The 27958-nt window shown below is 38.0% G+C and overlaps 3 protein-coding genes across 7 annotated transcripts in view; 1 reads left to right on the top strand and 2 right to left on the bottom strand.

Moving 5' to 3' along the window:
* Positions 1-969: 969 nt before the first annotated feature.
* Positions 970-12401, bottom strand: ubfd1 (ubiquitin family domain containing 1). Of its 2 annotated transcripts, none has more exons than XM_017454739.3 (7): positions 12285-12401; positions 11151-11435; positions 9309-9517; positions 9098-9163; positions 8780-8885; positions 8587-8669; positions 970-1367 (listed from the first exon to the last, which is right to left on the bottom strand). In XM_017454739.3, the coding sequence occupies exons 1-7, from the start codon at positions 12298-12300 to the stop codon at positions 1257-1259; spliced, it is 876 nt and encodes a 291-aa protein (XP_017310228.1). In that variant the 5' UTR covers positions 12301-12401; the 3' UTR covers positions 970-1256. The 2 variants fall into 2 exon arrangements, with proteins under 2 accessions (XP_017310228.1, XP_047006360.1); XM_047150404.2 differs by lacking the exon at positions 970-1367 and adding an exon at positions 8216-8475.
* Positions 12402-12455: 54 nt separating this feature from the next.
* LOC108257192 (UNC93-like protein MFSD11) overlaps positions 12456-27958 on the top strand; it is a 16023-nt gene continuing 520 nt past the window's right edge. Inside the window, exons 1-13 of one of the 4 annotated variants that reach the window (XM_017454732.3) lie at positions 12456-13249; positions 16028-16083; positions 16310-16417; positions 16986-17065; positions 17348-17444; positions 17721-17779; positions 18497-18647; positions 18759-18808; positions 19252-19317; positions 19418-19543; positions 22364-22538; positions 22622-22757; positions 26343-27958. The exon at positions 26343-27958 is cut by the window's right edge and continues 520 nt beyond it. In XM_017454732.3, coding sequence (XP_017310221.1) covers positions 13160-13249; positions 16028-16083; positions 16310-16417; positions 16986-17065; positions 17348-17444; positions 17721-17779; positions 18497-18647; positions 18759-18808; positions 19252-19317; positions 19418-19543; positions 22364-22538; positions 22622-22757; positions 26343-26495 — 1347 coding nt within the window. In that variant the 5' untranslated portion in view covers positions 12456-13159 and the 3' untranslated portion in view covers positions 26496-27958. Of the gene's footprint in view, positions 13250-14916; positions 14970-16027; positions 16084-16309; positions 16418-16985; positions 17066-17347; positions 17445-17720; positions 17780-18496; positions 18648-18758; positions 18809-19251; positions 19318-19417; positions 19544-22363; positions 22539-22621; positions 22758-26067 lie in introns of those variants that run through there. The other 3 variants (XM_017454734.3, XM_017454733.3, XM_053675522.1) reach the window with 3 other exon arrangements.
* The window catches only part of il4r.2 (interleukin 4 receptor, tandem duplicate 2), a 25748-nt gene continuing 12211 nt past the window's right edge, over positions 14422-27958 (bottom strand). The window contains exon 11 of the mRNA XM_053675521.1: positions 14422-14447. Within this exon, the coding sequence (XP_053531496.1) occupies positions 14437-14447 (11 nt within the window). The 3' untranslated portion in view covers positions 14422-14436. The remainder of the gene's footprint in view (positions 14448-27958) is intronic.

Genomic DNA, 27958 nt, shown 5'->3' on the forward strand with positions numbered 1-27958 from the left:
TTAGCACCATTATTGACATTGCACAAGTGTGACCTGGTTGTATAAAGCAAACAAAGAACGAGAACAATATCATTGTTTCAGATGAGAAAATATGGCATTAAATTGTGTAGAACAATCTTTTCTTTCATACATCCAGTTTGAGGTTGCTAGCCAGGCAGCAGAACGCTGAGGATGCACAGCTTGATGTCACAGGTTGTCATGAAAGCACGAGAGGTACAAATTTAACATTGTGGAGAATAGAGTGGTACATAGCATAATCGGTAACATACAGGATGCTCACAAAACAATGGAAACACCTTGGCAAAATTGTGTTATATTTATAACGAGGAGCTGAATTTGGTCTTTAAAGTAACCTTCATAATTTCTTTTTTTGACTGTATGAGTATCATGTGTAAATCCAAAATTATTTCCTCCCCAAAATGCAAAAGTTAAAGGCTTAGATTCCAGTGCAGATGTTAAATAACACATGTGAGAGGAGAAAGTTTTAATGGACTTCTGTTGTCATTTTTAAAGTTGTGTCCTTCAAAGATCTCATAGATCCACTTTTGATGCACATTTGCAATTTGGACACTGAATTGTGTGTTGTTTTTAGTAGGAATCAGTCTCTCAGTCTTTTAGATGGTGATAATTTTAGTAAAACTGCCTTTTATAACAAAAGCATAATTGAATATGTATTAAATTAATAAGGGATTTATATGCTTTCTCTGGTGTTTCCATTTTTTCATTTACCTCCAGTACATATACTGTACATCATCAATTCTTAATTCATCTCAAAGTATTCACTGTATTTAAAGTGGCTTATGTCAATTTATTTTATACCAACTTATTTAAATTAACTTTAATTATATGTGGTACCATTGCATGGCAAAGCATTTTTAAACAATGAGTTGTTATGAACTTTGGTTTGATTGAACTGTATGATGGTACACCAACAAACTGTACAAGATAAAAATCTCCCTGGTCCATCAATCATTTTCCTTAAATAATATTTTATTTCTTTCACATGTAAGTTCTGTACAATTTTTTTTAATCCTTGGGGGTTGCTTAAAAAACAGGTGAGACGGGTTGAAAAAATGGGATTATGCGATTTAGTGCACTTAAAACCCAGGAAAAAAATTGTCCACCGGAATTCCTTCAGTTTTTAATACGGTTGAAAAAAAAAAATCAAAAGTTCCCTAAATCATTACGCAGGGTCCAGTTAAGGTCGTTGTTTTTGCTCCAAATCCCAGTTCTTCAGTGTCAATAGAGGAGGCACGTTAAAAATACTGCCACTTCCCGAGGACTGTGTCTTTGATTGCATCAACATACTGCGCAGGCACCCAGTAAACCCAGTATTGAGAGGCTTCCGTCGGACCCAGCTGAAACGCCTAGAAAGTAAACAAAAACGTTACATAACACACTGGCAATATGAAGAAGAAATACACATTACACATTTGAGATCGTAACCATCAAATTCATGCATATAGTGGAATTTGTATAAATATCAAAAGTATATTGAAGTATAACTTAAAGCTGCTTTAAGTAATTTCAGTAAATCCTGATCACTAAAATCATAAGAATACATGCTTGGGGAAGAAAAATTCCAGGGTTTGGTGATCTACTAAAAATTAAAAAAAAAATTCAAAACATTCCCTTTGTCTCACTTTTAAACGCTTGTTAAATAAAAATATATTTTTTAAAAAGGTAGGCTCTAAATCGTCAACTCACAAAATAGTGATTTTGTTCTCATGAGATTTTAAATAATTTATTTGATATCATTTGCTTTGGAACATAAACAGTTAGGTCTGAAATTGTAGACAGAGTTACATTATGTAGATTCGCTGCTATAAAATCTCATTACGGCAACAGAAAAATGGTAAAGTGGATTGTTTATTAAAAAAAAAAAAAAATCAAAACAGATTTTAAGACTTAATTTGTATGTTTACTAAAACAAATACCATTAATTTATTCATTATTAATTTTCATAAATATTCACCACTTTTCTCATTACCAAAACATAAACGCTTACATCAAAGCAACTTTTTTTTTTTTTTAAATCAGACTAAAGTAGTGTTAAAAAAAGTTTCATGGTAAACTTCAGTAAGAATATTTAGAATCAACATTTAAATACTTGTGTATACTAAATTAAGATGCGTTACGGGAATAATAACGGTGTTGGTAATGAGACTTAATATTATTAACGAGAATACGTACAGCTTTTACAGCCGATACCGCTTTATGCCCATTATGCACAGTCTGGTTCATAAGTATTTGGACAGGGACACAAGTTTCATAATTATGCCTCTGTACACCACCAAAATGGATTTGAAATGAAGCGATCAAGATGTGACTGACGTGCAGACGTTCAGCTTTAATTCAAGGGTTTAACAATAACGATTTTTAATACTTGGATGCAAATCCTTTGCAGTTAGTGACTGCCTGAAATCTGGAACCCATGGACCTCACCAAATGCTGAGTTTCCTCCCTTGAGATGCTTTGCCAGGTCTTTACTGCAGCCTCCAAGAGACCCAGTTGCTGCTTGTTTGTGGGTCTTTCTGCCTTCAGTTTTCTCTTGAGTAAGTGAAAAGCATGCGCAATTGGGTTGAGCTCATCAGACATTTAGGAACATTCCATTTCTTTGCTTTAAAAGGCACCTGGGTTGCTTTACCATTATGTTTTGGGTCATTATCCATCTATACTGTGAAGCACTGTCCTATCAGTTTTGCAGCATTTGACTGAATTTGAGCAAAAAGTATAACTCTATACACTATAGAATTCAGTAGAATACTACAGCAGTCACATCAATATACCCCAGTGACTGGCAGCCATACACGCCTATGCCATAACACTTCCTCCACCATGTTTGACAGATGCTGTGGTATGCTTTGGATCATGAGCCCATCCTTTCCTTCTCCATACTCTCCTCTTCCCATCATGCTGGTACAAGTTATTCCTGGTTTCATCTGTCCAAAGAATAATCTTGTTCCAGATGTTTCCAGGCTTTTTAAAAAAATATTTTTATCAAGTTGTTTTCTAGCAAAGTCTAATCTGTCCTTTCTGTTCCTAAGTGTTACCAGTGGTTTGCATCTTTAGGTAAACCCTCTGTACTGATATTCATGAAGGTGTCTCTTGATTGTAGACTTTGACAATGATACGTCTACGTCCTTCAGAGTGTTTTTCACTTGGCTAGATGTTGTGAAGGGGTTCACATCATCTGAGATCATCCACTTTAGTTATCTTCTGTGTATCTTCTGTGGTCTTCCAGGCCTTTTGCTTTTACTGAGCTCACGAGTGCATTTTTAAGAATGTACCAAATTGTTGATTTGGCCACTCCTAAAGTTTCTAGTATCTCTCTAATAAGTCCGTTTTGTTCCGTTTGTCGACATTTAAAAAGTGCCAGACTCAGACTAATCGGGATGATTTAGAAAAGATAAAATAATGTTAGGTTTTAAGGTTTTCATATTGTTGTTTTGTTAAACTGTGTTTTAAACATTTAATATATTACTGCTGAGCATACCTTTGATTTCATGAGAATTATCCAAATGAGCAGAAGGTGTATGAGGTAAGTTTAGGATTAAGGCAGAGTTATTAATTTTGGAAAGAAGACTGACATTTAACCAGGTTAAAGTACCAGTGTTACTGAGAACACTGTAGTTTACAGTATAAAACAGAGTAAGGAAATAAAAGAAAAGGAAATGACTTTGTTCACAAGACAAAAAAAAAAAAAAAAAAAAAAAACCCATGCAGATGTTTGCCAGTGTTTTGGTGCAGGTGATGTTTGCTTCTAAATGATACCAGAGTGCAGGTTTCTGATGCAGCCACAATGTTTCTCTTGTTACAGTACATATAAAAAAAATATCTACACACCCGTTAAAATTGCAGGTTTTTGAGGTGCAAAAAAAAAAGAAACCAAAATAAATCAGGTCAGATGTTTTTCCAACAACGTAATAACCTAGTTGCATAAGTGTGCACACCCTTTTATAATAGGGCATCTGACTGTGCTCAGAATGAACCATTGACCATTCACATTCAAACTCATGTTCAAAAGTATCATACAGCCATCATCATTAAAATTATTCTGATTAACCACAAATGAAGGTCAGCTGTTTGTGTAGGATTTTCATTTGGTTTCATCAAGAGCTTACAAAGCATGTACAGGATCTCACTGTTGAAACGTATCAGTTAGGAGAGGGGTACGAACGAATTTCCAAAACAGATGTACCATGGAACACCGTGAAGGCCATTATCAACAAGTGGAGAAAATGGGGCACAACAGTGGCATCACTGAGAACAGGACGTCCCTCCAAAGATGGAAACTTATCAGGAAGGCTGCCAAGAGACTTACAGCAACATTGACGTAGCCTCAGGAATATCTGACAAGTACTGGTCACTACCGGCATGTGAAAACAATCTCTTGTATACTTCACATATCTGGGCTATAGGGTAGGGTGGCTCGACAGAAGCCCTTTCTGACAAAAAAAATAAATCTAAGCCCCCTAAATCACCCCCAAACCATGTGGTAAAATGTGTTATAGGCCTGTTTACATTAGTGCGTTTTAAAATCAAAACAATCCTCGTCCACGCTGGCGTTTCCGCTGTGTTCAGAAACGATCTCCGTCTGCGCTACACGACCGAATACGCATGTCACATGACCATACATGCACACTGGACATGCGCATACAAATGTAAACAGGAAGTTGGTTACTAGTCACCGGGAGGCACAACAAACCGGCGTTCCATGTAGGGCTTACTCCGCTTGAAATGAGATTTTTTTCTCATTTATTGCTCTAAGAGTGTGCCTCTTGCGCATGTAGGCAGCTGCAGTTTTATAAAATACAGAATTTAACTGCCCAGTGGCTGCTAAGAATGACAACAAAGCCAGCAAAGCTTGCGGTTCAGTCTCTGTGTTGTTTTGTATACGATCAAGGTACTGTAACAGTCATATGAAATCAGAGGCTTCTAAGGAGAGGGGCTCGACGAATCAGGGAAGGATATGCAATGATCCAGATCAGGGGAGACCCAATCAGGGGAGAATGTGGGAAGCCACACCTTCGTTTTCAAAAGTCTTAGATTTGGTCTGTTTACACTGAAATGTGAGCCCGGAGTTTTCAAACTAAAACAGGGTCTTCAGTGTTTCCAAAAGTCTCCGTTTTCGAGGGTCGAAAATACCGGAATAGTGTAGATGACAGACGTAACCGTAGCAACAGTTATGTGTTTTAAAATGAAAACACACTAGTGTAAACAGGGCCTTAGTCTGATGAGAACAAGGTAGGACTTTTTTTGTATAATTTTAGATGATCTGAAGGTGCAAAAACAAGACAGAGCATCACCCAAAGAGCACCATACCCATGGTGAGACATGGTTTTGGCAGCGTCATGCTATGGGGCTGCTTCTCTTCAGGTGGGACTGGGGCTCTACTCAAGATAGAAGGAATCATGGATAGCCCCAAATATCAATCTATTTAGGCAGAAAACCTCAGTTAGACAGCTGAAGATAAAGAAACATTTTTACCTTTATATCCAGTGTAATTCTAACAATTCAATCAGTGCAGACATCACCAAATCTCTTTATTGTAAGTATGTAAGCACTCAGATAGAACAAAAGCCTTGACCCACATTGGTACCATGGTTCTATTCAAATGCGGTATCTGTCTCGCATGATCTGATTAGAAGTGAAGAGGCAAGTACTAGTGCAAACAGCATGCTATGCTCGTCAGAGGCACATTTGTGATCCAAGTGCTCAAATCGACCACGGCAGCCAAAAACCTTGTTACGTAATCCAAATAATAACTTAATTAACGAACTGTAAAAAATTTTGTTCTTGCACTTAAATATTAGTTAGCATTAGACGCATAATCAGCATTCAAATACACCAGGATAAGCAAACATAAGTACTACACTGTGTTTGCATAAACCATGACAGTCCATAAACCATAATTCTCTGAGCTGTCAGGTTGAAACCGGAATTTTATTTATTTATTTTTTTTTTACACGTATGCCATATGCCAGCGTGAGAAAGTAAACAAACTGAACAGGAGTCAGAGAGCGAGAGTCTGATATCATACTGTAAGTGGAAAATGGATAAGGCAAGTCATTTATTTGCTCTCCTATTTGGTCGCTAGTGAATAATAGCCATCCTTGTTTTGGAGTTTGTATAGCTACAACTAGTAAAGTTGTGTAGCAGCAGAACTCATGATAGCCAGCTAGTGACTAACAGGAGCTGTTAGTGTGTTTCTCTATACTTTTGGATTTCAGGAATGAGTCAACTGGGGCATCTGTTTTGCCCTGGGTGTACTTATTACTCTGCATTTTAGCTAGGGTGCTTTATATATAAATATATTTTTATATTAATCAATAAATATGGTCCTTGTACAAGGCCAAAGAATTGGCCTTGCGCTCATGAACATGAAGGTTTAAATAAGGTCTCTGTATGACAAACAGAATGGATGCCATTGAAGAAAAACTATTTCAGACATTTGACCTTGCTGTGAACTTGAACATGTTTGGCTCAATTCTAAAGTCTAATCAGTTCCATTATAAATCCTACAAGTATTCAACCACTCGTTCTTGAGATATCCCACCAATGAGAATCTCAGAAAAAATGCACAAAAGGATGGATGGATGAACAACCTGAAAACATGACACCTCCAACATTTGGTGTCAGATGCATGAAAAACATCCTCTGAGCGGCAGTTCTGCAGGGTTAAACACTTCAATTTGTTGAAGAGATACCGCAGAGGAAAATGGACAGACTGGTTTGAGTTGACAGGAAGGTTACAGTAACTCAAATAACCGCGGACAGCAGAAAAGCATTTCAAAACACATCAAAATTTAAGGGCCTGTTTACACAACTGTGTTTTCATTTTAAAGCGCATAATTTCTGATACAGTTACACCTGTCGTCTACACTACTCCGGCGTTTTCGACCCTTGAAAATGGAGACTTTCGGAAATGCCGAAGACCCTGTTTCAGTTTGAAAACTCCAGGCTCGTGTTTCAGTGTAAACGAAACAAAATGAAGACTTTTGAAAACAAAGGTGTGGCTTCACCCACATTCGCTTCCTTATTGGGTCTTCTGGATCATTGCGTACCCTTCCCTGATACGTCAAGCCCCTACCATATGACGGTTACGCTACCTTGATCGTATACACAACACTGAGACTGAACCGTGAGCTTTGCTGGCTTTGTCATCATTCTTAGCAGCCAATGTGCAGTTAAATTGTGTATTTTATAATACTGCAGCTGCCTACATGCACAAGAGGCGAACTACGATTAGCGCAATCAGGAACAAATCTCATTTCAAGCAGCGTAAGCCCTACATAGAACGCCGGTTTGGACTAGCAACCAACTTCCTGTTTACACTTGTATGCACATGCCCAGTGTGCACGAATGGTTATGTGACATGGGTTTTTGGTTGCATAGTGTGGACAAAGATTGTTTCTGAAACACAGCAGAAACACCAGTGTGGACGAAGATTGAAAATGCATTAGTGTAATCTGGGCTTAAGGCTATAACCACATCGGGTTCCACTCCTGGAACCAACCCACACTCCTCCTGCCACCCTTTTCTGTCTTGCTCTCAGAATTCTTAATGGCTTGGATTCCCCTGAGATTCTGATCCATGTTCACATGCTTGCTTTACATAACTGCACTTCTACCACATCCCAAAAGTGCTCTACTGGATTAAGATCTGGTTACTGGGGAGACCTTTGAAGTACATGTTCATGAAACCAGTTTGAGACAACTTTGTGACATGGTGCGTGATGATGCTGGAAGTAGCCATTAGAAGATGGATAAACTGTGGCCATGAAGGGATGCACATGGTCAGCAACAACACTCAGATAGACCGTGGAATTCGAGCAATGTTTAATTGATATTAAAGGGCCCAGTGTGTGCCAAGAAAACATTCCCAACAACATGACACCACCACCATATTCTGACCCTACCATCTGTGTGCCTCAGCAGAAACCGAGATTCATCAGACCAGGCTACGGTTTTACGGTCTTCAAGTCTCCACTCTGGGAGTGTCTGTGCCCACTGAAGCCTCAGCTTTCTGAGGCTGACAGGCGTGGATCCTGATCTTCTGCTGTTGTAGTCCATCTGCCACAAACTTTGACGTATTCTGTGCTCTGAGATGCTTTTCTGTTCACCACGGTCTTAAAGAGTGCTTATCAGACATACCATAGACTGGCCATTCTTCACTGGCCTCTCTCATCAAAAAGGCGTTTCACTCAAAGAGCTGTTGCTCACTGGAGGTTTTATTTTTTTTAAAGCCATTATGTGTAGACTCTAGAGACTGTTGTGCATGAAAATCCTAAGAGATCAGCATTTTCTGAAATACTCAAACCAGCCCATCTGGCACAAACAAACCATGCCATGGTCAAAGTCACTGAGATGACATTTTTTCCCCACATGCTGATCTCTGATATGAACATTAACTGAAGCTTCTGGCCTGTATCTGCACACTGCATTGCTGCAACATGTCTGCCTGATTGGGTAGCTGCATGAACGAGCAGATGTACAGGTGTAACTTTTTTATACAATCTGGACAAACCTCCAAATTTGTTTCCTCAAATTTAAAATAATAGCACATATAGAAAAGCAAACATACCATCATATGATAATCCTCATGACCTTCTATTGGCTCAGTTACAACATTTTTGATGGACCCCATTGGGATTTTTTCTGTCCTTTCTGTAAAGCAAAAACATAGAGATAGAGGTCACATATCACAAAAACAACATATTGATTACTACTAGTACTACTACTAATAATAACAACATTAAGAAGAAAGAAGTCATCACCCTTTGTTCCAATCCACAGCTGATCCTGCTCCAGTTTGAAAGTGAGCCGTACTTTTCCGCCAGATTTGTTGTACATTCCAGATAAAGGCACTGTTGGTAAACGCTCCTATACGTATATAAGAAACGAATGAATAAATTAATGAATATTGGAGTAATATATGTTTTCTTAACCATCTAAAGGTCCTTGAAAATGCTAATCACATTTTACATAAACACCTTTAACATTTGATACATTAACACTTGATAGCAGCATACCTCTGTAGAACAGCATAACATAACGTGTAAACGTTTCATAAACAAATCAACGACTTTTATTACCTTAGCTCCTTTTATTGACGGCATAACATCCTCAGGTTTTCCTTTGTCCAACACTTTTCTATGTTGCTACAACAGAAAATGATTTACGAGGCTAATAATGTAAATAAAGCGACCAAAGATAATTGTATATTTATATGTGCATCCCTTTGTTCACGGGGCAAAAGCACTGCCAAGTGTGGTGTGGAAAAAAGAATAAAATAAGGATTCCCACCTTTTGTCTGCACAACGGCTCTTTTTTGTTTTCTTCAGCTTTGACTTCTTGTTGAATTACTTCCTTCGGTGTATTTACAGCTAGTACGTCGTTTATCGTAGACCCAACTACCATTATTTTCGCACCGTTTGTGACTTTAATTTCACGAAGCGTTTTGTCCTCTGGTAGCAGTCCTTTGTACATTACCTTCTGCATAGCGGGTGGAAGACCTACACAAGAGAATTCATCAGAGTTAATCAGAAACTTTTCTGAAGAGTCAGGGCACCCATTACAAACACTAACACAATATACATTTTACACTAAAAATTTTGTGGACGCCTGACTATCACATGCATGCGGGTTTAATTTTTGGAACATCTCATTCGCAATTTAGTCCCTAATTTGCTATTATAATAACCTCCACTCCTCTGGGAAGGTTTTCCAATAGTTGGAGCACTGATGTTGGGATTTGTGTTCATTCAGCTACAAGAGCGTTAGTGAGGATGAGATCAGGCTCCAGTTCATCCCAAAAGTGTTCAGTGGGGTTGAGGTCAGGGCTCTGTGCAGGAAACTCGAGTTCTTCCACTCTAACCTTAACACCTTGTCTTCATGGAGCTCACTTTGCGCATCGTCGTACTGGAACAGGTTCGGGGTCTCCTAGTTCCAGTGAAGGGAAATTATGAAACTACAGCATACAAAGACATTCTATACAACTCTGTGCTTCAAACTGAGTGCCAACAATTCGGAAAAGAACCACATATGGGTGTGATGGTCAGGTGTCCAAAAACTTTTGGCCATATTTGTGCAGTGTACATTTAATATGCAATGTATTATATCCTGTCTCAATTTGTCAGCAAAGCAAACTTCGCTAAATGTTGGGAAGCAAAACAAAACTCTCCAGCAGTTGGGTTATGCTTATGGTACATTCTATAAAACAGCAAAAACTGTAATTACATTAATCTGGCATGAACCACAGTTACTGCTATTTTAAAACAATCCTCATATAATAACCAAATACCTTCATATCATGTCGAAAGAGTGCCAATTATTTATTAGTCTGTACAGGATTTCACAGAGTTTTTTGTTTTTGTGATTGCTGTAGCAGAAAATGCTTGATTTTGCTGCAGCATGTTTTTCTAAATTTGCGATGCAACTTGCAGAATTTTTCCATACATTTTCTTTTTTGCAGAAAACTGCTTGAATTGTCAGAATTGCAATTGTATGAAATTGATTTGCATGCTCTTTCGCAGTGATGTTTGTTCGTTAACGAGAGCTTTTACATGCGTCTTCGACGCACATGAATCGAAGAGGGCTTCAGCTGAACGCGCGTTGCGATGACATGTCTTGGTGCAAATTACATTCACAGCATTTGGCAGACGCCATTATCCAGAGCGACTTACATTTATCTCATTTATACATCTGAGCAGTTGAGGGTTAAGGGCCTTGATCAAGGGCCCAGGAGTGGCACCTTGCGGTACTGGGATTCGAACTTGATATGACTTCCGATCAGAAGTCATAACATCTTAACCAATGAGCTACCACTTCTCCACAGAAAATCTGCTGTCATTTTGTAAAAATTGCAAGCTTGTCTCAATATTGCGCTGTTTTCTCGATTTCGCGGTCATTCCTGCGATCCTGAAGGGACTGTACGTATTAGCACAGAGACATTATTAAATGTAGATGCAAAATACTTATCCGTGTGTGTACGATTAAAGATAAACAAGTATTTTGAGAGGGTATTTGATCATTTTCCAGTGAGAAAAATTATTGCGTTGTTAAATTGTTTTACCATTAAAAAAAAAAAGAGAACCGCTATACTCTTATATACCTATATTTACACCCTAGCCTAAAGACATTTCATACCAGTAAGTGTGTGAATTCTCTCTTTCAGTTTCGCCCCGGTTCCATCTAAAGGCATTTTAAGATCATATTTGTTCTTGTTCCAAATAATTTTCAGTTCCACCATCTCCTTCCCCTCCTCGCCGTCATCTCCGTTGCTGACAGCGGAGACCTGAGACAGCGAGGAGTTCTCCCCGTCTGCCACGACGGCTTGTTCGGCCCCGGCTTTGTCTCCTTTGCTGCACTCGTCAGACGAGACTTCTGATGCTTTCAGGCTGACTTCGGTTTCCATTTCCACTCCCTCGCTTCCTGTACATTCAAGGAGAGATGGACGCATTAGGACAGATTGACAGTGAAAAGAGACGACCTCCAGACACAGTCGATTACTGAGTAACGATGCTTGCCAGAGAAGATTTAACGTACCAGTAATATGTAGAAATGTGAAAAGCTTTCATTTCACTTAGAAAGAGCTTACTAGTAACTAGTCTTGAAGAGAGCATTCATCTTGATTATCTACACGAGCATACTAGTAAAACAAACACATTATATCTTGATGTCTTCTGTGAAATGAAATGCACTGTCACGCCACTAAAACACCCTGTTATATCGTTTACAGTAATATCTTCCAAAAGTATATTTTTTAATTTAAGTAGTGACTATTTCTACACAGGAATTATTCTTATTCAGAGCGATAAAGATGATGATGCTAAATGATTAGCTTGTTAGCTAGCTAGCTGACGTTGGCAAGCTAACGCTGAACCATCTAGAAAAGTCTCCATGGTAACTTGGCTAGTTTCGTAGCGTTAACTTACACAACACCAGTCACTCACTAGGTGCCACCATTTACTTTCTAGCTAACCGTCCAGTGTTTTTCCTTTAGTATTGTTATTATTAGCATAAATTTGAACAAACAAGCAGACTTGGCGCTGGTACACATAGCATAGCAGCTAACACAGCTCCTTAAGTTCGCCAAGAGCTAGCTAGTGCTTAAGTTTTCAACGAGGCGAGTTAGCTAGCTGTTCACAGCATATCAAGGAAATATAACCCTGACACGTTTAGATCATGTCACAGAGACATTAAGGAGTTTAATTAAACACTCTGAAAAGAAGAAAGGTCTGTCCCATGTAGAATGGAAACAGGTTTTCGGCATGAACCTACCATCCTGAGCCGCCATGATGATTGTGTACAATATGAGGAATGCCTGCTGGGAAAGAAACGCGCTGTCACGGATTGAACCGGATAGGCTTCCGTAGTGAGTCTTTTTTGCGATTCGGAAAATCTGGAAAATCGATTTTGTTTATTTATTTATATATATATATATATTTTTTATTTTATTTTTTTTGTACTTCTAGATGTCGTGGTGTCCGCCATCAGAGCGTTAATGGAGTTACTCGAAGAGCTGTTGACTTTGTATAGTTTATGATTTTACGAAATAATAGAAAACCTTTACGTGAACGTGCACAGGTTATATAAAACAGTTCAGAGCTGAAAGGACTAGGAAAAGTTGTAACTTACAGAACCATGCACGGTTATAATGAGATAAATAATTAGCAGTGTGATTAAGAGCACACAAGCTGTAAATACAGTTTTTTTTTCTTTTTTAAATGGTATGTTTGATTGTTTTAGTGCTCAATTTGATCTTTAAGTAGAGTCACAGCCTATAGCTGTTAGTTATAGTTACTAGTTGTTGTTGCTGTTGTTGTTGTTGTTGCTGTTTGTATCAAACTACAATCTTAAACCTTTATATTTTAATTGGATCCTGGTGTCATTTCCAAAAGAGCCTGTGGAGACGGACCTAAGTGATCACATGCTGGTCAGATCTGACATTCCTGCTGTGGGCACACACCAGATGTGTGTGTGTTGTGTGTTGGGGTTCATTTAGATGTTCTCTAGCTAAAACACCACTTTACAATGTGTACCACTGTTAGAGTTTCTTGTTTTCCTGAAATGGATCTGAGTTTTTACTAAGAATGTCCAGATTGTGCTAAAACTCAAATTTGCACAACACTGAAGAGAAAGAGAGAGAGAGAGAGATGGCCGACATCAGGACATATAATGTGGTGATTCTGGGAATAGCTTTTTTACTCCTTTTTACAGCCTTCACAACCTGTGGCAATATAGAAGTGAGTAAGATCTATGTTCCCAAACTATTCTTATAAATATACACTGATGCTGGCTTCTTATGGATGTTTGTTTGAGCCTGACTGTGAGTTAATTTGTTGAGAATATTGCTTGATTAAATGATGAAGGGGGTTCGTGGTTTGTTAAAAATTGTTTAAGTTGTAATAGGAAAGTGATATAAAAATACGCAGACAGTTTGTGTTCGCTCGCAGAGTGTATAATTGTTCGTTGTTTCACAAATCCGAGTCAGGCGCATCTCATGGTTGCAATCTGGATGATTATAAAGTCAGAGGTGTGGAACAAGGGCACTGGGTGTGTATCAAGCCAGATACCTTCAGTGACACTGCATTTTCTGGAATTTACACCACTTTGATAATGGTTATAAAGTTATAAAAGTCAGTCTATAACTCTAGAAAGGTTTAATAGATTAGATTAAGTCTGAGTTTCCTAAAAAGGTAAAAGTGCAAAAAGTAAAGTGTGTGGATAAAGGATTTGCCGAAATGCTGCAAATGCAAATCTCCAATACTGAATTAAAAGCAGTTTCATATCAGATTTAAACTTTTCTGAATCGACATATTTTTATACTGTGAAAGTGTGTTATATTGAGTGATCCAACACAGATCAGGAGATCATGTATGTGAGAACAGGACACAAATTGTTTCTAGAAAGGCCACGAGTTATTTATTTTTGTCTGTATTGTTTCCTCGAGATAACAACATATTTTTCTCATGATCTCAAGATAACAAAAGTTGCTTTCAGAGGCATACTAGAATTACATTATTGTGGCCAGTGGCACGTTGTCATGTATTGGTGTTATGGGGATTCTGCAGTAATTATGTCTCAAACATAATGCCATAACCATGGAGACATCTCAAGATGACAGGCAATGAAACTGGCCACACGTTCAGGGTCATTACAGAGTGTCCCAAAAGTCTCCATATACAGGAGACTATGTATGCAGAACCACATCAGTTGTGTCTTCGTCAGTGAATGTTTGTGGACATCCACTTCTCCTCGGTCGGTCCGCAACACGTTCAGTCTTTCTGAATTCATGAATAAGTTTGGCAGCAGTGTCGTGTGTGATGTGCTTCCCATGTTTCCTGTTAAAATTCAATGTAACCTTGTGACAGCTTCCCAATCCAGCCACAAGAATGATTTCAATACATTCTTCTTTTGTGAAATGCGTTCTTCAAAGGCTATCTGAAAAAAAAATATATATATATATATATATTACAAAATATAAGCTGGGTATGTAACATTTTGGAAGACATTTGGCTAAAACGTGTTAATTTCCCCTATGTATAGAGACTTTTGGGACACCCTGTATATTGTCCACAGTGGTATAGTTGTACATTTCTAAGTCACCTCCTCAAGTGATCGACACTGATTTGGAAATTGTGTAGCATTTCCTTTGGTGTCACTTCCTGATTAAAGTAAAACCGGATGCATTCAGACATGATGTACAGCATGTATGCCTAATCATGTGTTTCAACATCATGAGAAAAATAACTTGTGATATTGAGAAAAGCACTTTTAAAACCACAACTTAGTTTTCTTTTGATCTCAAGATCACGGTACAGAGAAAAAAATAAACAACTCATGGCCTTTCTGAACTTCTGTAGGATCTTTGACCACAGACATCTGTGGACAGGATGCCTGTAGTGGTCATTATTGGATCAAAAATGGAAAAATTTGGAGCCACATCTTTGAAGATAGGACCCTGTGAGTAACTGGGGAGAATTTCCAAGCAAGGATTTCCTTAAATAGTCCTTAACAATTTAGAAAACATCTACCATTTTTGCATCAAGTCTCTTAAGAAATGGCAAGTCTTCAGAAATGATGACTGTCAGTTAAATTTCCTAAAATGTATCTTAATTTACAGTGCAGTCTCTGGGGTAATGTTTATTGTTACAGAGTGTGTGTCTGCAGATTTTTTTTCCGTGGACTTGATGAAGTGATATGTATTACTCTTAGAATAGGTAGTTATCATGCCAAACCAGGCCATGATGGTTGTGATACCATGCATAAACATGGATAACACTATATGGCCAAAAGTATGTGGACACCAGACCATTACACACGTTTATCCTTGTTTAACATCTCAGTCCAGATTTATTCCTTCTTTGCTGTTATAATAAGCTCTACTATTCTAGGAAAGCATTCCACTAGATTTTGGAGCGTGGCTGTGGGGATTTGTTTTCATTCAGAGACAAGAGCGTTAGTGAGATCAGGCACTGATGATAGGTAATGAGGTCTGCGGTGCAGTCGGTGTTCCAGTCCATCACAAAGGTGTTCAGTGGGGTTGAGGACAGGGCTCTGAGCAGGACATTGAAGTTCTTACACTCCAAACTTAACACACCATGTCTTCATGAATATCGCTTTGTTTACAGGGGCATTGTCAAGTTGGATCAGGTTTGGGCCTCTTAGTTCCAGTGAAGGGAAATTATAATGATACAGCATATGAAGACATTCTATACAATTGTATGCTTCCAATTTTTTTGCAACAGTTTGGGGAAGAACCACATATGAGTGTGATGATCAGGTGTCCATGTACTTTTGGCCATATACAGTATTGTTCTTGTACAAATGATATTCTTATTTGGTGTGTTATGAGATGGTTGTCTCAAGTAGTTTGACACACACCTCCTCACTCATATCTTTGGTTGATTTCTTTGGGTGGAGTATTGGGAGAAGTTATCGTCTTGGTGGGATTAATTTAGAAGTCTATATACTATCAAACTGATTTTGTTGCATAATTAATTTGCTTTATTTCTTTTCAGCAAACTGTGGTGAAAAGTCTGAATAATGCTACTTTCAGTGGAAGTGGGTATCACAGGTAAGGACCAGTTTCATAAGGATAGAGGGACATACAGAGAGATTAACTTGTACTGTCTGAATCACTAAAATAAGTGTCTCTGTAGAAAACAGTAGGTCTGTGGCCTGAAAAATATGATCTATGTCTGAAGTATATACAGCACCTCCTACACTGTTTATATTGTTTATGGAAATATTTCACATCTTTGATTAGTGCACATTAACACACATTCTTTTGGCTTTTTCAGCCTTGGCATAATATATGGAGTTTTTTCGTTTGCTAATTTATTTGCCCCCTCCGTGGTAGCGGTAATCGGACCACAGTTTACCATGTTCGTCAGTGGAATTCTTTACAGGCAAGTATCATAAATGACACAATATGTCCATTTTGTTGGTGTGAATATTTAGGATATTTATTTAAATACCTCCCTCCTTCAGACCTTAAACCCATTATAAACTCTTGCGCCTTAAAAAAAAGCAAATCTATTGGGATAAATGTACTGTAGTACAATTAAACTTGAATGCTGTTGTTGGTAGAAAACATTATTTCGCTGGGACCATATCATCTACACGTGTTGCCGAATAGGCCACTCCAGACTCACTCACAAGTTTTTGGGTGAAGGGGTGAAGATCCTCCTTTATGCCCTGTATCTCAAATTCCAATATCTTTGAGGCATATTTTAATGGACTGTGATTCTTTTTTTTTTTTCCCAGTTGATTCATATGAATAGATTTTTAATGAGGTGAGGCCAGATTTAGTTTTAGATTTTTTTTTTTTATATACTGTAAAAAAAGTTTCGTAAATTTTCCTGATATTTAAACCTGTTTCTCGCCATGAAAATAGCCATGGTAGCTAGCATGGTGTTAAATTATAAACAAACAAACAAACATTTAAATACCCTGATCTTTCTCCTTGTCTTTTAGTGGTTACATAGCTGTTTTTATTACTCCATCAACCTGGTCCTTTTATTTGACCTCAGTACTGATTGGGATGGGAGCAGCCTGTAAGTATTCGTTCTTCTCAGGTGTTTCATACTAGTGTTTCATTCAGCGCTGCAAGTCAATCATTTGACCTTCGTTATAGATCCTCTTTGCGGATAAATACAGCAACCCAGCCACACAGCCAGGTCTAGATTTGTGTTGTTTAATAAGTTATTAAAGGATAATCCGGTACAATCTCAAATCAATTGTTTGGTCAAGACTGGAGCGAAAGCTATAATATTTGGTCAGAGTCCTGACACACTGACACACATGGATTAAAGTAAACGCTTGATTTGTGTCCACAGTGCTTTGGACGGCTCAAGGTCGCTTTCTGGTGGGGAATTCGGATGTCTCCACCATTAACAGGAACACAGCAGTGTTTTGGGCTTTGTTGCAATGCAGGTAATCCAGGCCCCAGTGCTGAGACCATAATCTTTAACATTTGTACATAAAGTAGCGTGACATGGTAATGAAATCGATCTGTCTGATTGGTAAAGCAGACCCGTACCATAAGAAGTGTAATGTGTCATGTGCAAAATAATCCATTCAACAAAGCCTAGAAATGTTAGCAACCCTGGGAATTATTCACCAGCAGATTTCTTAACCATATTGCTAAATGATTTTTGTTGAAATTTGATTTTGCTATAGTAACTTTCATTCTTTTCATTTTTCTTTCAGTATGTTGTTCGGCAATCTTTATGTTTATATAGACTGGAAAGGAAAAACTGACATATCAGGTAACTTGTATCATGTATAATGATCTTGACAATCATTACTTAGTATTTATTTTTTTACAACTTATTTTTTATTTCTTCTGAAACATTTTTTAAAAATAAACAACAGGGTTGTAATTTTTTTTTAACTGCAGCCATTTACCATGGGCTTCGCCATTGTGCCTGAAATCATCACTAAAGCTCTTGGATCTAAACATGACATTTTAATGGAGAGTTAAAAAGGGAACTTATACTTACCTTACATTTATAAAGAGCTTTCTTTTTTTTTTATTATGAGCGTAAGACTGAGCTCTCTTTACATCTAAACATTGTCGTGATACGTTAGGAAAAGACTTAATGAAAGAATGGCATTTAGGACTGTACACATTTCTAAAACATGCTGTAGGTTCGAGCTCATTCTGGACATTGTAAAATTTTCATGATATATCCACCATTAGAGGCCAAGTCAGGTGGCTTTTTAGAGCATGTTAATTGATCATTGTACACATATTCAGTCTATGGGTATTACCAAATCAGGTTTATGATATCAGGAGTCAACATCTAGAAAATAATGGATCGGAAATGGTTTTGCTGTAGCTATCAATCCATTATGAGGAATATGAAACTGAAAAAAAAAAAGTCCAAACTAACTGTTGCTCACATGTTCATACTAATTTAATTCACACCTAATGTCTTTCATTACAGAAATGAGTGTTTTGATTTCATTCTGATCCCTCACAGATAGAGACAGAAAGACGATGTTTATAGCTCTTCTGGTCACCTCTGTTCTTGGAACGCTAAGTTTCCTCTTTCTGTGCAAGTCGAGTCAGGATGAGGAAGAAGATATTCTGTCTGAAGAGGAAGGCCAGTCCTTGCTGTCGTCCCGACTAACGTACAATGAATCCTCTTTTTTTAAACACTTTGCCTATAATTATTGTTCATATGGTTTAGGTTCGAGATAGGTGCTATTATGAGATGTCACTTTTACTTCCTCATATTACAGATTGAAACAGCGAGCCAGCTGTGCCATAAAAGAGGCCAAAACAGATTTCAGTAAGTGCAGAAACCATTCTGGCATCAGGCATGTTATTGCATCAGTGCAGTATACTGTGCTACAAGAGATACTTGCATTCTCTGATAACCCACATGTTTGAAAAGACAAACATGCTTGTGTTCTCTGGGACCTGCTACTTTTCTAGGAACTGACTAAATCTGGAATAAATTACATTGTGACTCAGAAATTAAACTGGTATTCCAATGTAAAACTGATAAAAATGGGTGTTACCCGGTCTCTTCTGTACTGCACTGAGATCACATGCTCCTCATGAAACTCTTTCGAGTCAGTGTGCAAATCATCGTAATTCCCATCCCATTAAAGCACTAAGTAGAAATTACATGGAAATTCAAAATAATTTCCCAATGACAACGTGTATGTTTTATGATATTTAAAAAACAAACAAAAAAACGTTGACTATTTCTGTTCTGTTCTTTTTAAGAGACAATTTTGAACCTTTTTGGCACAAAAACGATATTACTGTTAAGCTTCTCCATGGCTTACAGTGGTAAGTTTGATATAATTACAATATATTATGTTACATTCTTCCTTTCACTTGTCATATATGGCTTAACATAATTACTGATAGCAGTGTTCCCTCCTCTTAGGTCTGGAGCTGTCTTTTTACAGTGGTGTGTATGGAACTTGCATTGGAGCGACAACTCGTTTTGGTGACAGCTCCAAAGCCTTGATAGGAATTTCAGGCATTGCGGTGGGAATCGGAGAGATAGTTGGTAAGCAAACATTCGTTTCGTGTTCATTATTGTCAAACTTTAAGGTACTGTTTTGCAACCTGTACAATTAATAGGCTTTATTGCAAAGAGAGAATAACATCACTGAGTCTTTTTCTATAATGTCCACCAAGGTTGGAGACGCATGTAGAGGATCTTCCTGCATATAGAACGTAAATTTTAGAATATAATTCAGACAAAATATACTTCAGATTTCTATAGAGTTCAAATCTGAACACTGAGATGGTCTTTGCCAAAACATTTGATTTTGTGTTCTAGTCATTTTTAATTGTCGATTTGGATTCGCAGATAGTGTGCAGTGTCCAAAAATGTTACATTTTGATATTGTGGTTGATATAATAATGTATGGGATTTTTTTTTTTTCCCGTGTTTAAAAAACCCCAAAAAACTAAAAGCGATTATTGAAGCAGGGGTCAAAAATTCTCCAAGCTGATGTGAGTCATACAAGGTCTTCCTGTAACAGTAATTCAGAGGCATTGTTTAGTCTGGGAGTGTTGGGTCAGAATCGTGGGACATTTCTATGCATGTTTCGTACACCAGCTTAGATACAGCAACCCAAACTTTAGTCATGAAAGAAGTGACTACACGGTGATAGGCAGAGGCAGCAGCCAATCAGGAGAGAGAGAGTGAATGTGAGAGTGCAAGCAGACATGATGAGAGAGTGAGAGTCTGATATTTGCTATAAGTTATAAAGTGTTCAGGTGTGGTGAATTCTTTCTTTCTGAACAGTTAAGACAGTTATTTGTTTTCAGATTTTTTTAGGAAGTTAAATGATAATCGGACGGTTTATACTCATGTTGGAATTTGTAGCGTTTCTCTGTTGTGCCAGTGTCATCCATCCTGCAACTGGAGCTATGCTTCTGGACCTGTAGTTTCAGGACATGAACCCCCCAAGCTAACCCCTCCCCTACCCCCAAGTTGCAGTTTTATGGCAAGTTTTTGTGGTTTTTAGTTTGCGCCCCTAGTAAGATAGTAATAGCAGTGGTCAAATAATGAACATTTGAAAAAGAGGTTGACTGAATCAGAGGTTGTCATTGCTTCTCAGTTTGCCGATGACACTTCTGTCTTTCTCAGATATGCTGCTCTGAATGTTGTACTGTATGCACTGTAATATATAAGTAATATAAGTAATAGATAATTTGGTAAAGTTAGTGTATATAAATTGTTTAGTATTAACAGCAATTCTTTTTTCACATTATACCATAACACTTATATAAAAGTTATATTTCTTTCAAATTTCCCATCACTAAATGTCACGAATTTCCCATAAAACTAAGTTTTAAATGTTAATGTTAATCCCTCAAAAATCTGCAGTTTCTTCCAGCAAGTACTTTGCTATTTGTATTCTAGCCCTGCCTGATGGACGGCACTACTGAAATAGTCATTCCTTCAGGCTCTAAGCCTGTCCATATGGGTTTTGGTTGAACATGAGACCTGACGGACAATAATACACAATTACACAAGCTTGGGAAGGACCGTCCTGTCTTAATTGCTATATTTATTCTAAAACAGAAAAATGAAAACGGAGCAGAACTTCTACAGAATGAATCAATTTAGCTTTTCTTTGCTGCTTTGCTTTATTATTTATAAATATATTATCTGCAAAAGGAGGCTACAATGTATGCTACAGTACATTTGTAAATAATATATTTATTTTAAAATAAACCTACTCTAAGTACCTGGGTGCCCTGTTTGTGAATAAAGCTAACTAGTTATCCAGCATTCTCATTAGCTAACTATTGTTAACTTTAAATTGTAAATCATGATTAAAAACACTACCCTTACATACAAAGGAACCAGCCCTGAAATCAGATGTGTCTCAAATGTGTCAAACTATTTTAATTAGAGGCTGACTTGACAGCTAATAGTTATGCTAAGAGTTAAGTTTGTAACGGTTACCAAAGCTAACTTTGTGTGAAAATGTAAATGTTTGCAATAGAAAAGCAAGTAATAAAAAGAATCCTTTATGAATAAAATGATAAACATATACTGTGTGTGTGTGTGTGTGTGTGTATATATATATATATATATATGTATATATGTATATGTATATATATGTATATATATATGTGTGTGTGTGTGTGTGTGTGTGTGTATTTTGACTAGCATCCTAACACTGTCCAGCCTATGCCTAATGTTATTTGACAGGCTGGAGAACAAAATACACAGATTAGATAATGACATTCATCAGGTAATAAAAATCATACATCAGAAGTTACTAAAAATGATGGTTTTGTTTACCTTGATGTAATTTGGATAGCTAGCTAGCTAGCTCATGTGTGGAGACTTGTATAGCCTCGGGGAAAACAGCTACAGAAGAGCAGCTGAGACAATCATGTTGATGTACACAATACATTTAATTTATTCTCATAACACTTCTGTAATACTGACAAAACAGCAATATGTAATGATGTTCTCAGAGTCTTCAGCCATATCCCAAACTCACAGCTGTAAGATTAATAACTGAACAGTTAACTGTAACAGTTTCAAAAATCAACTCCATTTTGCAATTCTAAACATGTGATTTATTTTTTTTTATTTTTGTGGTCTTCTTTTCCTCTCTCAGCACGCTCCGCCCAATGTTTCCAATTCCCGAGAAAACAGTTCCAAATGATTTTTTGCTATTACAGTCATGTAAAAAAAAAAGTTGAAAGTAGAAAGTTGTTCTTAGTTACAATAGCTGTTTTAAGTTACAGTTATTCCTTCAATATAAAGAACAACTAAAATGATATGAAGCTAATCTGGACTGAACCTGGACCATGGACATAGCTGGACTGAATGTGCTTCTGCCGTTGCTGTCAGGTGGAGGGCTGTTTGGCCTTGTGTTGAAGAACAACCACTTCAGACGCACATCAGTTGTCTTCCTTGGAATGGTGGTGCATTTTGTGGCATTCTACCTGATCTTTCTCAACATCCCAAATGATGCTCCACTGGTCTTTGAAACCAGCACACAGCACAACCCTTATCTGTCTCCAAGGTACAGTAAAGACAGAGTCTCCTCTTACAGTCTAAATTTGATGGCTGTTGTGTTCTGAATGAATGTGTTCTGGTTTCTTTCAGCATGCCCATCGCCATGCTGTGCAGTTTCCTGCTCGGGCTTGGGGACAGCTGTTTCAACACCCAGCTGTACAGCATTCTGGGTTGTGTTTACACTGAACAAAGCATTCCAGCCTTTGCTATCTTCAAGTTTATTCAGGTAAAGCCCCAATTAATGCCTTCTGACAAGAAATAAAGAAAGAATTGCTCATAATTAGACTGACCACTAATGCAAACAATATATAGCACTGATTGCAAACAAGTTTAAACCCTAATAGGGTTCCTTCTACTCAAACATGGATTCCTTTGCTTCCATACAAAAATAATTCTTCACTTTCTTGACTGCCACAACACTATTTGATCAAAAGATGAATATGAGACGATAAATCAGAATTTCAGATTTCATTTCCTCATATTTACATCTAGATGTATTAAACAACTTAGAACATGGCACCTTTGGTGTCAGACCACCCAATTTTAGGTTGAGCAAAATTATAGGAATATACGTCTTGAAGACCCACTGACATCACCAAACTGTTGCATTCTTCTTTTATGATGCTTTTCTAGGCTTTTACTCTAGCTTCTTTCAGTTGTTGTATTTTCGGGGGGTTACTCCCTTCAGTCTCCTCTTCAGGAGGGGAAATGATGCTCAGTTGAGTTAAGATCTGGTGTTTGACTTGGCCAGTCTAAAACCTTCCACTTCTTCCACTTAATATAGTCCTTTGTTGAGTTGGCAGTGTGTTTTGGATCATTGTCATGTTTCTGTAGACTTCTGAATTCATTCTGTGGCTAACATCATGAGTTACATCATCGATAAAGATTAGTGAGCCTGTTCCAGAAGCAGCCATGCAAGCCCAAGCCATGACACTACCTCCACCATGTTTCACAGATGAGCTTGTATGTTTTGGATCTTGAGCAGATCTTTTCTTTCTGTACACTTTCTGGCCTTTGCATCACTTTGGTAGAGGTTAGTCTTAGTTCCAGAACTTTTGTGGTTCATCCCTTTATTTCTTATTTTTTATTCCCAATCTGGCCTTTTGATTGTTACTGCTGATAAGTGTTTTGCATCTTGTGGAATATTTCTGCTCTTGAAGTCTTCTTCAAACGGTGGATTGTAATGCCTTCACCTCTGCCCTGTGGAGGTTGTTGGTGATGTCACTGACTGTTGTTTTTGGGTTTTTCTTCACAGCTCTCACAAAGTTTCTGATCAATAGCTGTTGTTTTCTCAGCTTCAAAATGAATTGCTTTTCTCCCATAGACAGCTCTCTGGTCTTCGTGTTGGTTTATCCTTTTTAACAACAAATGCAGTCTTCACAGTTGAAACCCAGGGCTCAAACCATGAGCAGACATTCAGAGCTATTAATTGTTTAAACAGTCTAACAGGGCTCACCTGGGCAGAAAGAAACACCTATGTCACATGTTCCAATATTTTTGAGCACTTGAAAAAATGGGTGGGTTCAAACAAAAGGTGCCATATTCTAATTTGTCTAGATGTATCAGGAAATTAAAGATGAAATTCTGATCTATCGTGTCATATTCATCTGTTCATCTAAAATCCAAATGTCTTCAGTGTATAGTGAAAACAATAGAATTGGCCTTGCTGTTCCAGTACAGAGGGGACTGTAAATCATAATTCGATTATTTGATGTAGCACAAATCTCTGTGATTCACCTGAAGTGTGTTACTCATACAAAAGCCATCCTATGATGAAAAATTAATACTGAAGTTAGCTAACTAAACTATTTTCCTACCATTATGCTGTCACTGCATAATACCATCAAAACATTTAATTCATTCAAATCGCTTTTAAAAAATGAATGGGTCAGCCCAAATCTCTCTATTCCTGGCCATAGATTCCACTTCCCCAGATGTTCCCAAACCAACTGTAAGATTCACTATATGGCCACAAGCATGTGGACACCTGACCATCACACCCATATGTGGTTCTTCCCCAAACTGTTGCCACAAAGGTGGAAGCACACAATTGTATCAAATGTCTTTGTATGCTATAGCGTTACAATTTCCCTTCACTGGAACTCCCCTTAAATCGAGCTCCATGAAGACATGGTGTGCCACGGTTGGAGTGGAATAACTCGTGTGTCCTGCACCTCAACCCCAATGAACACCTTTGGGATGAACTGGAACTGGAGCCTCCTCACCCAACATCAGTGTCTGACCTCACTAATGCTCTTGTAGCTGAATGAACACAAATCCCTACATCTATGCTCCAAAATCTAGTGGAAAGCCTTCCCGGAAGAGTGGAGGCTGTTGTAATGATAATGATAATGAGTCTTTATTGGTCACATATACATATGCACAGTGAAATTCTTTTCTTTGCATACCCCAGAATATCAGGAAGCTGGGGTCAGAGTGCAGGGTCAGCCATGATACAGCGCCCCTGGAGCAGAGAGTGTTAAGGGCCTTGCTCATGGGCCCAACAGTGGCAGCTTCGCAGAGCTGGGGCTTGAACCCCCAACCTTCCGATCAGTAACCCAGAGCCTTAACTGCCAAGCACCACTGCTTTGTTGTAGGGGCAAAGGGGGGACCAAATCCATATGAATCCCCATGGTTTTGGAAAGGGATGTTCAGGAGGCACATAGGGATGTGATGATCAGGTGTTCACATACTTTTGGCCATACAGTATATAATCCTGCTGAGTGAGACGTGCCTGATGCAGGAGCCAATCAGTGAGCATCATTATAAGGTGCCTGAACCACCTCAACAGCATCCTCTCAGTTCAGTATCAAATATACTTGGGAGTAATCCAATCCATGCACATTTCTTGCACATTTCTTGCAAATGTGCTTGCACATTTCTTGCAAATGTGCTTGCACATTTCTTGGGTTTAGTTCCAAGAGGCCTCCAAGAAGGTGAACTATTCTAAACTGAGGCTAGAAGACTATATATGTAAACAGCTAATTTTCCTCTCTGAGACTTGAATCCTCATAGAGGCAACCCTCTTTTGTGCTGGGGAAAAAGTCTAACTTTGAAGCCCCCAGCCTGAGCCTGAGACCTGACTTTCCCCAAGTACACATGAATAATCTCCTGCAGAAACTCTGCAGAAGGATAGAGACCACCCTGATCATGGAGTTTGTACCAGAGACCAAAGGCGGACTATATCTAGTCCATGTAATGCACTAACTCGGGCTCTTTCCTTGCCAGAAATGTGACATTCCATGTTCCCTGTGGATGTGTTCTAGTCCGTCTAAGTCTAGACCATCACATGTTTGCCACTTGACTTGCATTACAGCTGAACTCTACCCTTCATTTTGAAGCTGGTGAGCCCACAAGATGGCTCCAAGTCACCAATTTAGGCTGAGCCAGACTTGCCTGCTCACTTGCAAGCTTGACTCCAGACACCGTTAACGCTAATCTGAGCAGAGTACAGTTTGTCTTTTTTTTTTTTTTTTTTTTTTTTTTTTACCTTTCATGGCCTTTAAGATCACTCTTTGTTTGAACTCTCCTCTCAGATATTTTTGCCAAGAGTGACCCTACGGAGAGCATTATGCTCCTGGTAACATATCCATGAGGTTCTCCAAAGTACACAAGTCCATTCACCATGACAGAGTTATGATCCATGAAGGTGCAGAAGATTAAAATTTGTAGTTAATTTCCTAATTCAGGAAGATGTTAGCTTTGTGTGTAAACCCTGAACATTAGAATACAAAATATTGAATATGGTTATGGTTACTTAAAATGTATAACTTTTAATATATCGCCAATAACAAACTGCTTTGCCTGTCAGTCTGTCTTTGCAGCAGTGGCATTTTTCTACAGTGGCTACCTGCTGCTGAGCTGGCAGCTCCTCACCATGGTCATCCTGGGCTTCATGGGCACACTGTGCTTCTTTCTGGTGGAGCGGATGCTGAGCGTCTCAGCCGATCTTTCACAATACTAACTCTTCTCATTACACCATTGTCCATTCAGGTTCTGTATTTGCAATCATGCTAAACATGCACTGCATTTGCACTCTTTGTCATGCTCCCACTACTAGCATTTAGCAATAATATAGTCTTATGTCTAATGAGCACTAACACATTTGTGGTGTTTGACCATTGCCCACAGTAGTGTTGGTTGAACATGTCGTATTGCTAATTGTTATGAGAACAACTGACAATCTTGTAATTAACATTTTATCGTTTATTGCATGTGATCATTTTAGCAAACTTAGCTGTCATTGGTTCCAGAGGTTTCATGGCAGATTGATCTGTTGTTGTTGTTGTTGTTATTGTTGTTATTATTATTATTATTATTATTTAAATACTCATTGAGATGCTCTGCTTGATTAGTCACAATTCAATTTATGATTCACTTAAAATATATGGTATTAAGAGATGTAAACAGTCATTTTATTGGTAGGAAAATTGGTAAAAATACACTGTATGGCTAAATGTATGTGGACACCTGACTATCACACCCATATGTGCTTGTTAAACATCCCATTCCAGATTTAGTCCTCGCTTTAAGTTTATAATAAGCTCCAGTCTTCTGGGAAGGCTTTCCAATAGATTTTGGAGCTTGTCTGTGGGGATTTGTGTTGATTCAGCTACAAGAGCTTTAGTGAGATTGAGGTCAAGTACTGATGTTGGATGAGGAGGCTCCAGTTCCAGCTCATCCCAAAGGTGTTCAGTTGGGTAGAGGTCAGTTCTTCTACTCCAACCTTAACACACCTCGTATTCGTGGATGGGAAATTGTAATGCAATAGCATGCAAAGACAATTGTATGTTTCCAACATTCTGGCAACAGCTTAGGGAAGTCCCACATATGCATGTGATAGACAGATGTCCATATACTTTTGGCCATACAGTGTATGTTTTCTCCTTACTATATGTTTAATTGGTTTTGAGGTAAATTACTAAGCTTGCGAGGCATAATCAACAGAGAACCGTTAAGATCAACAGGAAATTGCATTTTACATTTTGTAACTATTTGCACAACTTTCAATTTCATGTGAAAAGTTACACATGCTGCAGTTAGAGGCCTTGTTATGACTTCATTTACAACTTCCTGAGTTCATTTATGTACAACCAAGTTGAATCCAACCACAAAACTCCTGCAAATTTGTACGGACTTCTCAAAGAAAAAGAGTTACAAAATCAATAAGGTGTGCAAGATACTGTCCTAACATGCACTAAGAACATTAGTTTGAATATTATATGAATATTAGTTTCTTACTATAATTAAGTGTTATTGGTGTCTCATTTTCTGGGTTGCTGTTAGTTCAGTATGATTCAGACCAGTAGTTGGCTCTGCTGTGTACTTGGTATAGTATGATTGAGATTTTGGTGTTCATAACCTGTTGGATGCCTGTCTTTGTCTTCATTTTTCTTATTTATTAATCAAAATAGGTTTACTTTTATC

The sequence above is a fragment of the Ictalurus punctatus genome, chromosome 24 (genome assembly GCF_001660625.3).
Source record: "Ictalurus punctatus breed USDA103 chromosome 24, Coco_2.0, whole genome shotgun sequence".
NCBI classification, from domain to species: domain Eukaryota; kingdom Metazoa; phylum Chordata; class Actinopteri; order Siluriformes; family Ictaluridae; genus Ictalurus; species Ictalurus punctatus.